The sequence below is a fragment of the Antedon mediterranea genome, chromosome 10 (genome assembly GCF_964355755.1).
Source record: "Antedon mediterranea chromosome 10, ecAntMedi1.1, whole genome shotgun sequence".
NCBI lineage: Eukaryota > Metazoa > Echinodermata > Crinoidea > Comatulida > Antedonidae > Antedon > Antedon mediterranea.
The window spans coordinates 8,251,881-8,264,554 of NC_092679.1; the positions used below are offsets into that span (position 1 = coordinate 8,251,881).

Genomic DNA, 12,674 nt, shown 5'->3' on the forward strand with positions numbered 1-12,674 from the left:
GTAATATGAATAAAATAGGCTACACACTTTTAATTTAAAAACAACACTTTATTCAATTTGACAGATTTGTAGCTGCACCATGCAATCTTGAACTGCAGAGGAAAGAAATTGGTTTTTTTACCCAGAATACCGCTGAGATATCATTAGGCACATTGCAAATATTGGAATGTTTATTCAACAAAAACAAGGCAGCCTCATCTCTTGATGCTTCTATGAATGGAAGTGCATCTTTGCAACCAGAACATACAGAGGTTATAATCTAATATTTATATATTGTAACTAAATTACAAAATTGTTTACAGAAAAAAAAAGGCTTTTGTTACAAGTATTTCCTTATTTACAAACTGTCCAAATAACGCTTTTTTATGTCACTGATCTTTAATTGTATCCATGCCAGCAACTAGATATTCTAATATGGATATAACCATACTTATCCCCTCAGCTGCCAACTTATTTTACTAACATAGTGTTAGAAAGCTTGGCAAACCACTGTATCATTGTAATTCTGAATTCTATAAAATTGTTATCTTGACAGATCCTTACGTTTGATGAGCTGCCTCCAGTTGGAAATGTGTACTCTGCATTTACAGGAAAATCTAACTCTGCAGTACATGTTAAGATCGAATCTAAAGATCGTACTGATAATGTAAGTTTTGTTTCATTATGGGTAATTATAGTGACACTGATTATAAGGTATTTTACAATCACTGTTATGTTGATGTTGTGTGTAATATGTTTTCTAGATTTTATCCAGGCCTAACTAAATGTTACAATAAATTCATAGCTAAAATATGGTGGCCCAATAATGATGAATTATTCAGCCCCTAGATTTATTTTATATTATAAATTATAAAATAATAATTGTAAAGAAAACAATTAATTTTCTTTTGAATGAAGTGCTCCATAAACAAGTACTGTATAGACAAATTTATTGTTATGTGTTATTATTTTGCCATTGCAGACCACAGGACATATTTATTGTTATGTTGCATTATTTTGCCATTGCAGACCATAGGACATCGTGCCAGCAAACAAAAGATGAAAATTGAGGTTGAACTTGGTCAGTTGACCTGTGAAATTGATGTCACAATTGTAGACCGTCTTTATAGTTTACTTCATCCTCAAGAGTTTTCAGATATTAAACAAGGAGGTCAAATGTCATTCAAGTCAATGTATGCTTCCACCAATATGGTATGATAATACAAAAAAATATTAATAATATCGTATCCAGACAATTATCTCCGGACAGTTACCACCTGGACAAGGCGGGTAGTTGTCCTAGGCGGGTAGTTGTCCTAGGCGGGTAGTTGTCCTAGGCGGGTAGTTGTCTTGGGCAGGCGGGTAGTTGTCCTAAGCGGGTAGTTGTCCTAGGCGGGTGGGTAGTTGTCCTAGGCGGGTGGGTAGTTGTCCTAAGCGGGTAGTTGTCCTAGGCGGGTAGTTGTCCTAGGCGGGTAGTTGTCCTAGGCGGGTAGTTGTCCTAGGCGGGTAGTTGTCCTAGGCGGGTGGGTAGTTGTCCTAGGCGGGTGGGTAGTTGTCCTAGGCGGGTGGGTAGTTGTCCTAAGCGGATAGTTGTCCTAGGCGGACGGGTAGTTGTCCTAAGCGGGTAGTTGTCCTAGGCGGGCGGGTAGTTGTCCTAAGCGGGCAGGTAGTTGTCCTAGGCGGGCGAGTAGTTCCCTAGGTGAGTAGTTGTCCTAGGCGGGTAATTGTCCTAGGCAGGTAGTTGTCCTAGGCAGGCGGGTAGTTGTCCTAAGCGGGTAGTTGTCCTAGTCGGGCGGGTAGTTGTCCTAAGCGGGTAGTTGTCCGGGTGGTAGTTGTCCGGGTGGTAGTTGCCCGGGTGGTAGTTGTCCGGGTTGTAGTTGTCCGGGTTGTAGTTGTCTGGGTGGTAGTTTTTTAGGTGGTACAGTAGTTTTCCGGGTGGTAGTTGTTCAAAGGTAGGTAGGAGGTAGTTGACCTGAATAATATATATATATATATAAAACTTCCGTATTTTTAATTCGTTCTATTCATTATACATCTAAAAATAATTTTTTTTTTAAACAATGTATTAAATTTTTGTTTTTTTTCTGAACTATGGTATTTTGTTTAATATCGTAATTTTAAATTTGTGATAGAGGTACAGATAGTGTATTACTATTTTGTTTTTTAATAGAAACAAGCCTGCTTTAAACAAGCATTGGATGATGATACAACAAATTCTGCATATCATATTGACATTGATGTAACATGCCCACAAGCCACTTTAAATCTCAGGTAAGTATTTTTATTGTTATGTGTAAAATTTATACAAATTAACATTATCATAAATTTTCATTAAAAAATTGTGTTTCAAAAATCTTGTTCACACAGATTTCCCTGCCCAGATTTTCGCCCACCGACTGATATTGAACGTAGTCCATGGTGGAAGAAATCTGTTCGCCAAGAAATTCTGTCAATGGAATTGCTTGATGTAGATTTTTCCACAAAGCTTAACAGTGATGTCTTTGAAAAAAAGTGTATTGTACGAAGTCGCCAAGTAGATGGTAGAGATTGGTTTTTTTCAATGATTTTTGAGATAAAGAAACTGGTACTAATTATTTACATTGTTGTAATGAAAAAGAGGCTTAATAACTTTCATTCTTTTCAGCTAAGTTTAAAATGTCTGCAGATGATGTACCTGTGTCATTCTTGAAAGTAACTGGTGTTAAGTCAGTAGATCAAGTTGAAAATAAAGAATTTGATTGGCCTAGGTATTTTATATCCTAATTATCTATCTTATGTTTAATTAAGGCATAGGCAATGCCCAAGTATGTAACTAATATCCGTGTTATCACACACAATTCGTAATAATAATATGAGTGGTCTACTAATCTATTGGTATTCATCTTTAAATAGTTGTTAAAAAGTGTGTCTTATAATTCACTTTATGGCAGACTAATTATTATGTGTTTAACTGCAGACTTGTTATAATGATTCGCCCTCCTAACCAAACTTCTGTGTTTGATCAAGAACAAGAATGCTCCCCAGAAACCACACCAGTTAACTCGTTTGAAAGTCTATACTTTCAGAAGCCTGAACCATCGTCACCTTTCTCATCTAGGAATGTTATGTATGAAAATGATCAGGTACGTATAAAAAGAAACAATGTAATGTAAATATGTACTTTGTACCATAGAATTAAAAAAGCAGTGTTACAATACAACATATACTAGTAGTCACTCAACACGTTTTTGCTTACTAAATTAAATGCTTGCAATAATATTGGATTCTCTATATATATTAATTGCATATAAAATATTTTTACATATAGTCAAAAGTTAAACATTTCCTTTGAATTAGATGGTAATACCAGGGGATGATGATGAAATGAGAGAATTTATTGAAACGTCAAATCAGGATTCACAGCTATTGATAGAAATCAACCTACCAGTGATAAACCTTCTGATTCCTACGAATGAATTCCTTAATAATGTTTACAATAGGTAAGACTATCAACTTCTGTACACTTACACTCTCTTCATAAAACAATTTGAATACGCATATTATTTTACTTTGACCAAAAATGAGATAAAATTTAAGAAAATAGTCGGACAACATGATTCAGGTTAAACGTAACGTTTATATTGTCCTTTTTATAAGCAGAATCATTTCTTTTTACTTTTTTGTTAGTGAAAGTGAATAACCATAAAATGGCCTATTTAATTTTGATGCAGCTTTAAATAGTACAAGATTTTTTAATTACTATATATTTAATTTTCTTCTTAAAATTATTAACTTGTTTGTTTCTGAATGTAGATTTTGTACAGACCTTTTACTTTGGCAGCCAACTGCTCCAACACCTACTGAAACTTGTAAAGATGTTTTCCAAAGTGCTATGTGGGATCTAGGTTCTCCATTAACATCATATCCAGACACAACTCAACCTTTTAAAATGTGCCACTCGATGAAGAGTCATGGTAAGAATATAAATTAATTGAAGTGTACAATGTATGTGTGTGTCACTCTCTCTCTCTCTCCCCACAAAATCTATTAATTGCTTCTCAATTTAGATTGTTATTCAGATGAAGACGAAGAGGATGATATTTTTCAAACAATGCATGATGCATCATTGAGAAGAAAACTAAGACAACAGCAACGACCAAAAGATTACTCCAACTACTTAGCACTAACTTTAACCGTTGGTCATGGCAGACTTACACTACATATACCAAGTGAGGTAAGAAATATGGCTCTTTCCAACCAATTATTTAAATCCGAAAAAAAAAGATAACACTGATACTCATCCATTTACTTGGAACATTTATTTTGTAGGTTGAAGAAATGAATAATTTTCACAGTGAAGTGATGTTTGAAATTGAAGAAGGCAATCTGTTTGTTGTCAATGAATATAAAGGGGATAAGGACTTGGCTTATGTATGTGTTCAAGGAAAGCGGTATGTTTTGTACCATGCAGCTGAAGTTGAAAACAGCCCTTTACAGCCTTCTCTTGAGCCTTTATCTTGTATGGTTCCACGACATTTAAAAAAATGTCTACACCTTTCAGATGATGGAGTGCCACAAAGTCATAATGACAATAAAAATACAAATATGTTGGCAGTGGCCGTCAAGTTGACAGTAGAACCTGATAAAAATGTCAAGGTTAGAAATAGTTTTCTATTATTATTGGTTATCCGCAACAAAGTTGCGGATACCCTGTGGAGCCGTAAAATGTGCAAAAAGTCAAATTTGTGCAAACATTTTAGCTTTAAATGTGCAAATCTGTAAAAATTCATAACCCGCAAATGTGCAAACATCACGCCGTTAAATGTGCATTCTATTCTATTTGTTTTATTCCTTGTGAGCTTTTCTTAACAACATGTTAATTCCTTTTATTTCTAGTTTTTGAAAGTTTACTTTTATTTGCTAATTTCAGAGTATAGTATGCTCAGTTAGTGCACGTACAACAACACTTTGTCATTTTGTTACTAAGCCTGAACACAGCTGGATGGCACAAGTTGGGGCTATGTTTGACCTTTTAGATGACACAGTACCTGGATATACGTTTCCAAGAGTAGTCACTGAGCTTCATGTACACTTCTGGGAATGTGGTATTGACTATAGGCCGATTCATCTTCCAATATCAACATTCATTTCATTGAATTCCTTCAGTATAAGTAGTACACTTGTGTATGAGGCTAAACAGTCATTGTTGAAGTAAGCAATTTTAATGTTTATTATTTCTTACTGTGTGTCGCGTGTGTGAGGTGTGGTAGTCCTTCAAATTAAGCCTTAAGAAACGAGAAAAACTAATACATTCAAAACAAGATTTTTGAAAACTATTCAGTATAATTATTATACTGAATAGTTTTCAAAAATCTTGTTTTGGCTCAGTTCATATAGGATTATGCCTGTTATATATCAAATAATTACTAGTGACATTCATTCACAGATTTATAGTGGATGATGCAGCTTTGTTTCTTTCGGATAAGTGCAATGGTGGAGTTGTTGACCTTAGAAAAAGTATGTTTTTTTTTACTCAATTGCAAAAATAATTAATTAATTGTTTGATATTAATTGATATCAAAACCTTAAAAGTAACAGTTTACTATAATTCACTTTATTTCATATTAACATACACTTATATAACATCTAAAACATTATTACAGATTTAGACTGGTTACTGTATGTTACCTACCAATTTAACTGTATGTAGTAGTACTGTAGTATGTTTTAACTTTATGCAGCAGTAGTGGGAGGCTTTAACTGTATGCAGTAGTGGGAGGTTTTAACTGTATGCAGTAGTGGCCAGTTTACTATATGCAGTAGTGGAAGGTTTTAACTGCATGCAGTAGTGGGAGGTTTTAACTGTATGCAGTAGTGGGAGGTTTTAACTCTATGCAGTAGTGAGAGGTTTGAACTGTATGCAGTAGTGGCCAGTTTTAAAGTGGAGCTACACTCAGACTTTCTCAGCTTATATTATGTTTAAGTATGTTTAATTGAAAGTGATTACATAAAAAAAACAGGGAAAATACGGAAATATTTTCCAAAAACTCATTTATAAAAAATCGGTCAGAAAATAGTGTTTTTTAACAAATTACAGTTTTTCAGTAACTTAGGGGTTATTAGTTTACAATACGTCGCGAAACGCGTTACACTTAGCGACTGACGCGTTTTAGTCGCTGGTCAACGCATTGTGGAAATGTCTCCCCTTTGGTAAATTATGTGTCGAAAAATGGGGAATAAATTTTATACACACAATTAATACGATTTGTTTAGGCCTAACTAATATTTCCGATAAGAATGTCAGTATAATTTACATGTAACCTCATGATTTTCACTGTACAACAACAGCATAATAATCTTATCAGATTGCTTTTAACTTTAAGCTAGGGCTAGGCCTAGCTAAGCCGTCTGCTCAGCCTAGCTAGCCTTGAATTTTTGTCTAGAGGCCTATGTATTCATAGACATGGTCGTTTCGCCCCATTTATCGTTCCTGGGTTTTCTCGCACATTAAGAATTGTGGAACACAAAATCCTATACAGAACAAGAGTAGTAAAGAATAGTAAAGCGATGTGCAAGCTTAGACCTGACTGAAAAGCAACTATTCAGGCACCCTATCATGGCCCATGGGTAGGCCAAGGTCGGGTGACAGCAAAACAAACTTCACTGCTGTCAGCCTAGCCTAGCTAGAGGCCAAGCCACTGAGCAGCATCGGTACATACCTACACTCTAGTAGTAGGCCTAGGCCTAGCTTTATTGAATATATAGCCACATCTTTCTCAAATCTCGTTAAATTTGACATTTTAGTAATAGTCTCATAATCACATTATTACACTGTGAAACATAATAGGGTCACATTCAGAATGTTTTAATATACTTTTCGCCCGTCAAAAATAACATCGCGACAAAATAACAGATCGCCAGCTGCAGTAGTGTGATTGTGAAAAATGTCACGTGATCGTACTCCCTAGCAAAATGAAAAACCCAATTGGACCCGAACGGGGGAAAGTGTCTATTTACGCAAAATTGCGCAATGTATACGTGATAAAAATACCAGAAATAGAAAGATCTGGAAAAATTACATAAATATACATTTTACATTTTTTTTTTGGTGAAGAAATGAATTTTTTAGGATTATTCAAATATATCCCCCTTTTGCATGTAAAAGAATAGGAAATTACAAGGTATCCCCCCAAAACGCAAAAAGGCGTGATTTTCAAGAAAATCGTACTCATTGAAAAAAATTTCAAAAAAATATGAAGTATAAGGGATGATATTTTTAAATAATAGTTGAAATGTATGAAAAATAGTAATTTTCTGGGTGGAGCTCCACTTTAACTGTATGCAGTAGTGGGAGGTTTTAACTGTATGCAGTAGTGAGAGGTTTGAACTGTATGCAGTAGTGGTCAGTTTGAACTGTATGCAGTAGTGTAAAGTTTTAACGGTATGCAGTAGTGGCAGGTTTTAACTGTATACAGTAGTGGTAGGTATTAACTGTATGCAGTAGTGGTAGGTATTAACTGTATGCAGTAGTGGTAAGTTATTAACTGTATGCAGTAGTGGTAGGTTTTAATAGTATGTAGTAGTGGTAGGTATTAACTGTATGCAGTAGTGGTAGGTTTTAATTGTATGTAGTAGTGGTAGGTATTAACTGTATGCAGTAGTGGTAGGTTTTAATTGTATGTAGTAGTGGGGTTTTTTTCCAAATGATTTATACTATTTTTCAGATTATGTTTGTGTTATGGAACTTGGATCATTTGAACTTTCTCTTAAGATAAATGCAGACAAAGAAAAGGTAATTTGTTACTGAACTATGGAGAATTTTTTTTTTCCAAAATAAAAGATGAATGAATGAATTAACAATATTATAATTATTAAAAATATTGCTTAAAATAAATAAAATTCTTAAAAAAAAAAAAAAAAAGATTTACTCTAAATATAACAGTTTTTAATTAAAACTAGAAATATTTAAATGATCATGTTAATGAGAAATGTAAATACTAAATAATAAAATGTGAGCATGTTTGTCTACAGACTCCTCATCTAGAGTTAACTGCATCCAATAATGTGTTCATCATAAAGACGTGTTCAGATTCATTCAGTGCAATACTTAAGTTGATACTGTACCTAGCAAACAGTGGGGATTTAAATGAGCCAGTACAACTACAACAATCTGATACACAAGAGGTAATACATTTATATTTATATACTGGCACATTTCACTTCACAGCATCTGATTGGTTAATCACTGGTCTATAGTTATTGACATTCCCTCGAAGTATAGACCGGCTAAACATCGTATGTCTGTTTCCTCTATCTTCTTCTTTAATACAATACAAGAATCAAATAAAGTATGATTTGCGATTATTTATTGCATAGCAGCAAGCGTCAAATACAGGTCTTTTTTGTTTGCTTCTTGGCTGCGAAACTGTGTCACCAACTAAGCCTACTCTAACCAAGTCCATGTTTGCATTCGCTTTAGCCTAGCCAGCCAAATTAGGTGGTACAGGTATATAACAAAATTATTTACTGGGCTTTCGTCATGATATGAAATATAGCCATTGGCGATCTGGAAACATGCTATATCCATCGACTTTATCTTTGCATATAGTATAGTCTCCAGACAACCTTGGGCTATATTTTTAACCATGCCCCTCAGCCCAGTAAATATTTGTATAGTATTTGTTTACATTTATTTCAAAATGATTATCACTTTTTTTTATCAATTTCCTTTACTATGCTAGCAATTACATAAATACTAATTATAATAATTATTTTTTAGCCTGTTAGTATAGGGAAAACTGCAAATATTGGTGATAAGAGTCCTGTGTGCCAAGCTAACCATTATGATAAGATGCATGATATGATGGCAGATGCAATGAAGGAGGTCAATGCTACAAGTGATATGCATTCAACAAAACAAGGTAAATTCATTGTAGTTCATTATATTTACAAAATATTTACAAAACACAGGAGTATAATTTGTACTGATCTTGAACTGACCATTATTTGAAATACTTTCAGAAAGGACAAATACAAACGTAGAAGATTCTTCCATTGAATTATACTTATTTCCTGATGAGAACAACTTAACTCAGAGTGTTCCTCATGGTCATGTAGATAATGGAAATCAAGTAACAGATGTGAGGAGACAAACGGGTGACAACTCTGATCTCTTTGATGATGATGAGTTCTGTATTCTAGATGATCCTGGGACTGGTTTTAGGGTAAGAACTGAACCTAATAATAAGAGATTTGTCATAAATATCATACTGCATACTTTTGATTAATTTTGATAAAAATTATTTAAAAAATAACCTTTAGCCCAGAAATAATGAACCTGAAGTAAAAGTGAGAACATGCAAACCAATAAAAGTAATCAATGATCATTTCAAACGACCTTTGGAGAAAGCAGATCAGTTGAAAAGTCCAGACACCTTCCCAGCTGCTCTTAAGAGGTTCACGTTAAAGGAAATGACGATTATCTGGCAAATGTACGGTGGAAAAGACTTTGCTGCAGTTTCAAAAGGTAGACATTTGAAGTTTTCTTTTTCCATGGCTTTGTCTTTTTGTGTACAAAAACAGAAATATTGAGTATAAATAAATAAATAAAATGTCAGGTGTGGACGCAGAGGGGTTGCCCTAGTTGCTCGGGCAACACCCTTAATTTCATACTAAATATTTTTTCTGCCACTAAATTAAAATTTAGATCCAATTTCATCGTATACAATATCCATATAAGGTTATAGAAGTCCAGAGATGGAAGAGAATATTTGTAAATTGACAAACTGCATCGTAAAATTTAACCACCAGATTCACGAATACCGTGCACAATATATCGGCAGTCAGAACTTATCTGGACTCTTCGGGCAACCCATTTCAAATAGTTCTGCGACCGCCCCTGCTTGTAGTAGACTTTACATTACATTATACAGCATTGATTCTATTTGTATTGTATAATATTATATAACAAGACCAACATGGTATTGCACTGAAGAATTCTATTTGATTGACTGTTCAATATAATTATATTTGGAAAATAATAAATTTTCCAATTATTGTTTTAGGTAAAACATTTGAGAGTTCGTCTTCACTGAATGACAAAACGAGGTATGTAAAAAATATTTTGGTGAAAAGTTACCTGATTGAAAAGCTACAAATGTTGTTAGAAAGTATAAAATGTAGAACAGTAGGCACACATTTGTAAAAACAATGTATGTTATATAAAGCTGAACTTTATTGGAAGCTTTTGTTTAAACTTATTGTTAAATAGTTCTTCACCTCATGGGCGCAACTTGTCAGCATCACCATCATGTGCTCGCAATCCTTCAAAAACAAACAGCAAATGGTATTTACAAGGCGATCGAGATCAGGATGTTCTTATGGAATTGCAGCTAAACAAGGTATTCAAACCTCATGTATGAAAATAGGTGCTCCGAAGGATTTTAATGCCCAAAGTGAGATTTCACTTGATTTCACTTCACTTCTTGTACCATAGTAAAGCTTATATACTGTTGATTTATTAATATACAGCAGCAATACTTTATTAACATGAATTTTAGATTAAAATCAATTCAAAATAATGAATCTGCAATGCACTGGAAAGGTCTAAGGCCATTTGATTGAGGACAATATAGGCTTTCAATTCAATTAGTTTGTTTTTTAGGTGCGGTTTCAACATGATGAATATGTAAGAAGCACAGAGACAAAACAGTGTTCAAGACAAATCTTACTAATTAATGATATTGAGATTCGAGATAGATTAGTCCATTCTCAAATCAATAAATTTCTTTATCAATATTCCTCCGCATCAAGACCAAAGCAAACTCATGCTAATATGGTAATTATCTTTTACTTTATGTAACTTTTGTTAATTATTGAAATTGGTTTATTTTTTATTATTAAGTATCAAACAACGTTTTTCACAACTTATCAGAAAATTACTGAAAGAAATTAGAAATAATCACAATTATTATACTAGAAATACAGTATATTATTATACTACAGTATACTAGAAAGTACATTAGTTGTTCACTCTCTTCACAGGTACTTATCAAAGCAGTCCATCTTCAACCAGATCCAGCATTATCTGCTGAAGAATGCTGTTTAAAGATCTCTCTACAACCATTAAGGCTCAACATCGATCAAGATGCTCTGTTTTTTCTTCGGGACTTTTTCACCAATGTTTCAACTGACGTCAATCGTATGAACTTTCCAATAGGTGAGAATATTACATACATCTATATTAACTATATTATAAGTGAGAGAGTTTGTACGTCTGTCTGTTTGTTTGTTCGTTATACACATTTTTGTTACTGCACATAACCTTACATATTGGGCATCAAAATGACCGCAATTGTACCGGGAAGGTTCTAAACTACATTTGAATATCATCCGCCATCTGGGATCCAAGTTAGAGGCCAAAATGTGGTAAAAATGGCCCACTTAGCCAATAGCCAATATGACACATATTTATTTACATAGTTTGCAAAGTACTTACACCATGTCTATCAGCTATGTATTAAGATGCTAAAGTTGTTGAATTAAAATTGTGGGTATCGAAATGACCACAATTGTACCTGGAAAGTTCTAAACTATATTTCAACATCATCCACCATCTTGGATCTAAGTTTGGTGGGAGAGGGCGTGGGGAGATAGGGTGTGTGAGTTGGGGTTAAGATTTGGAGTTGGATTTTGCTTAGGCTAGGGGTAGTAGGGTATCAAATTGACCAGAATTGTGTGGTAAGTATTTTAATTAGCCAGGGGAACAGGTGGGGATGACCGAAACTACATCTGAAAACTGCCACTCAGGGATTATGGGTTGGTAGTGATGGCTAACATAATTTGTACTAGAAACGTCTTAAACACATCACCCAGTATCTGGGGTGTGTTGGGAGGGAGGAAGAGCGGGGCAGAAATACTGGCGTAATGAAGTATAACATGATTGGAATTGTACTAGGAAAAGTTACTACATTTGAACTGTCCATGGGAGGAGTTATGTTAATTTTTTTGGCTGGAATGGTGATAGGACAAAGAAGGCTGGGCCGCAGTATCTAAATTAGATATTTTAATTATCAGCCAATATGACACCTATTCATTTACACAGTTTACAACGTACTTAAAACATAGGCCTATCATAGCTATGTATACCCCTACCCCTAAAGTTCAATTGAAATTTGTCCTCGGAAGAATTTGTTTTTAAAAAAGAGTGTGGTGTGTTATTGAAGAGAGGTGGAGGTTGGTGAGTATAGGGGGTCGGGTCGGGTGTTATGTACTGAGAAGGCTTTAAACTAATGTTGAAGCCCGCCCTGGGGCGGGTATAATTGCTAGTATTATTACACTACCATTGGGGTCCATGTGAAAATACCGTGCAACATATTGTGATTCAAGCAAGTTTAGAAAATGTGTTCACCTCGAACACACATATTATTTATTATTTTTACATATTAACAATTTATTCTTCAAGATTTTTTTTTTTTTTTACAGAATTAGAAACTGAACCAAGTAATTCAGCAAATACAACATCCATTAGAGTTGATTCAGAAGCAAGCGACAGCAGTGATTCTGAATCATTACTCACTTCTAAGATTTCATCAACATCATCATCAACTGAGAACAGTGATGTTAGTGATACTACCTCCATTCAACCAATATTTTTTAGGTGAGTTTACAGTTGCATTGTACCCAATTTGTTTAAGGTTGAATTTGTATAATAATCA

General features: G+C 34.3%; 1 protein-coding gene across 3 annotated transcripts in view; it reads left to right on the top strand.

The window, feature by feature from the left end:
• The window catches only part of LOC140060612 (autophagy-related protein 2 homolog A-like), a 33,734-nt gene that overhangs the window by 19,032 nt on the left and 2,028 nt on the right, over positions 1-12,674 (top strand). For all 3 annotated transcript variants that reach the window (XM_072106897.1, XM_072106898.1, XM_072106899.1), the window contains exons 11-33: positions 65-251; positions 536-646; positions 1,009-1,191; positions 2,150-2,250; positions 2,347-2,519; positions 2,624-2,726; positions 2,936-3,101; positions 3,316-3,458; positions 3,772-3,932; positions 4,026-4,192; positions 4,288-4,614; positions 4,889-5,169; positions 5,405-5,475; positions 7,683-7,750; positions 7,990-8,142; positions 8,738-8,879; positions 8,980-9,182; positions 9,280-9,484; positions 10,023-10,065; positions 10,229-10,358; positions 10,622-10,795; positions 11,002-11,176; positions 12,442-12,616. In XM_072106897.1, coding sequence (XP_071962998.1) covers positions 65-251; positions 536-646; positions 1,009-1,191; positions 2,150-2,250; positions 2,347-2,519; positions 2,624-2,726; positions 2,936-3,101; positions 3,316-3,458; positions 3,772-3,932; positions 4,026-4,192; positions 4,288-4,614; positions 4,889-5,169; positions 5,405-5,475; positions 7,683-7,750; positions 7,990-8,142; positions 8,738-8,879; positions 8,980-9,182; positions 9,280-9,484; positions 10,023-10,065; positions 10,229-10,358; positions 10,622-10,795; positions 11,002-11,176; positions 12,442-12,616 — 3,642 coding nt within the window. The remainder of the gene's footprint in view (positions 1-64; positions 252-535; positions 647-1,008; positions 1,192-2,149; positions 2,251-2,346; positions 2,520-2,623; positions 2,727-2,935; positions 3,102-3,315; positions 3,459-3,771; positions 3,933-4,025; positions 4,193-4,287; positions 4,615-4,888; positions 5,170-5,404; positions 5,476-7,682; positions 7,751-7,989; positions 8,143-8,737; positions 8,880-8,979; positions 9,183-9,279; positions 9,485-10,022; positions 10,066-10,228; positions 10,359-10,621; positions 10,796-11,001; positions 11,177-12,441; positions 12,617-12,674) is intronic.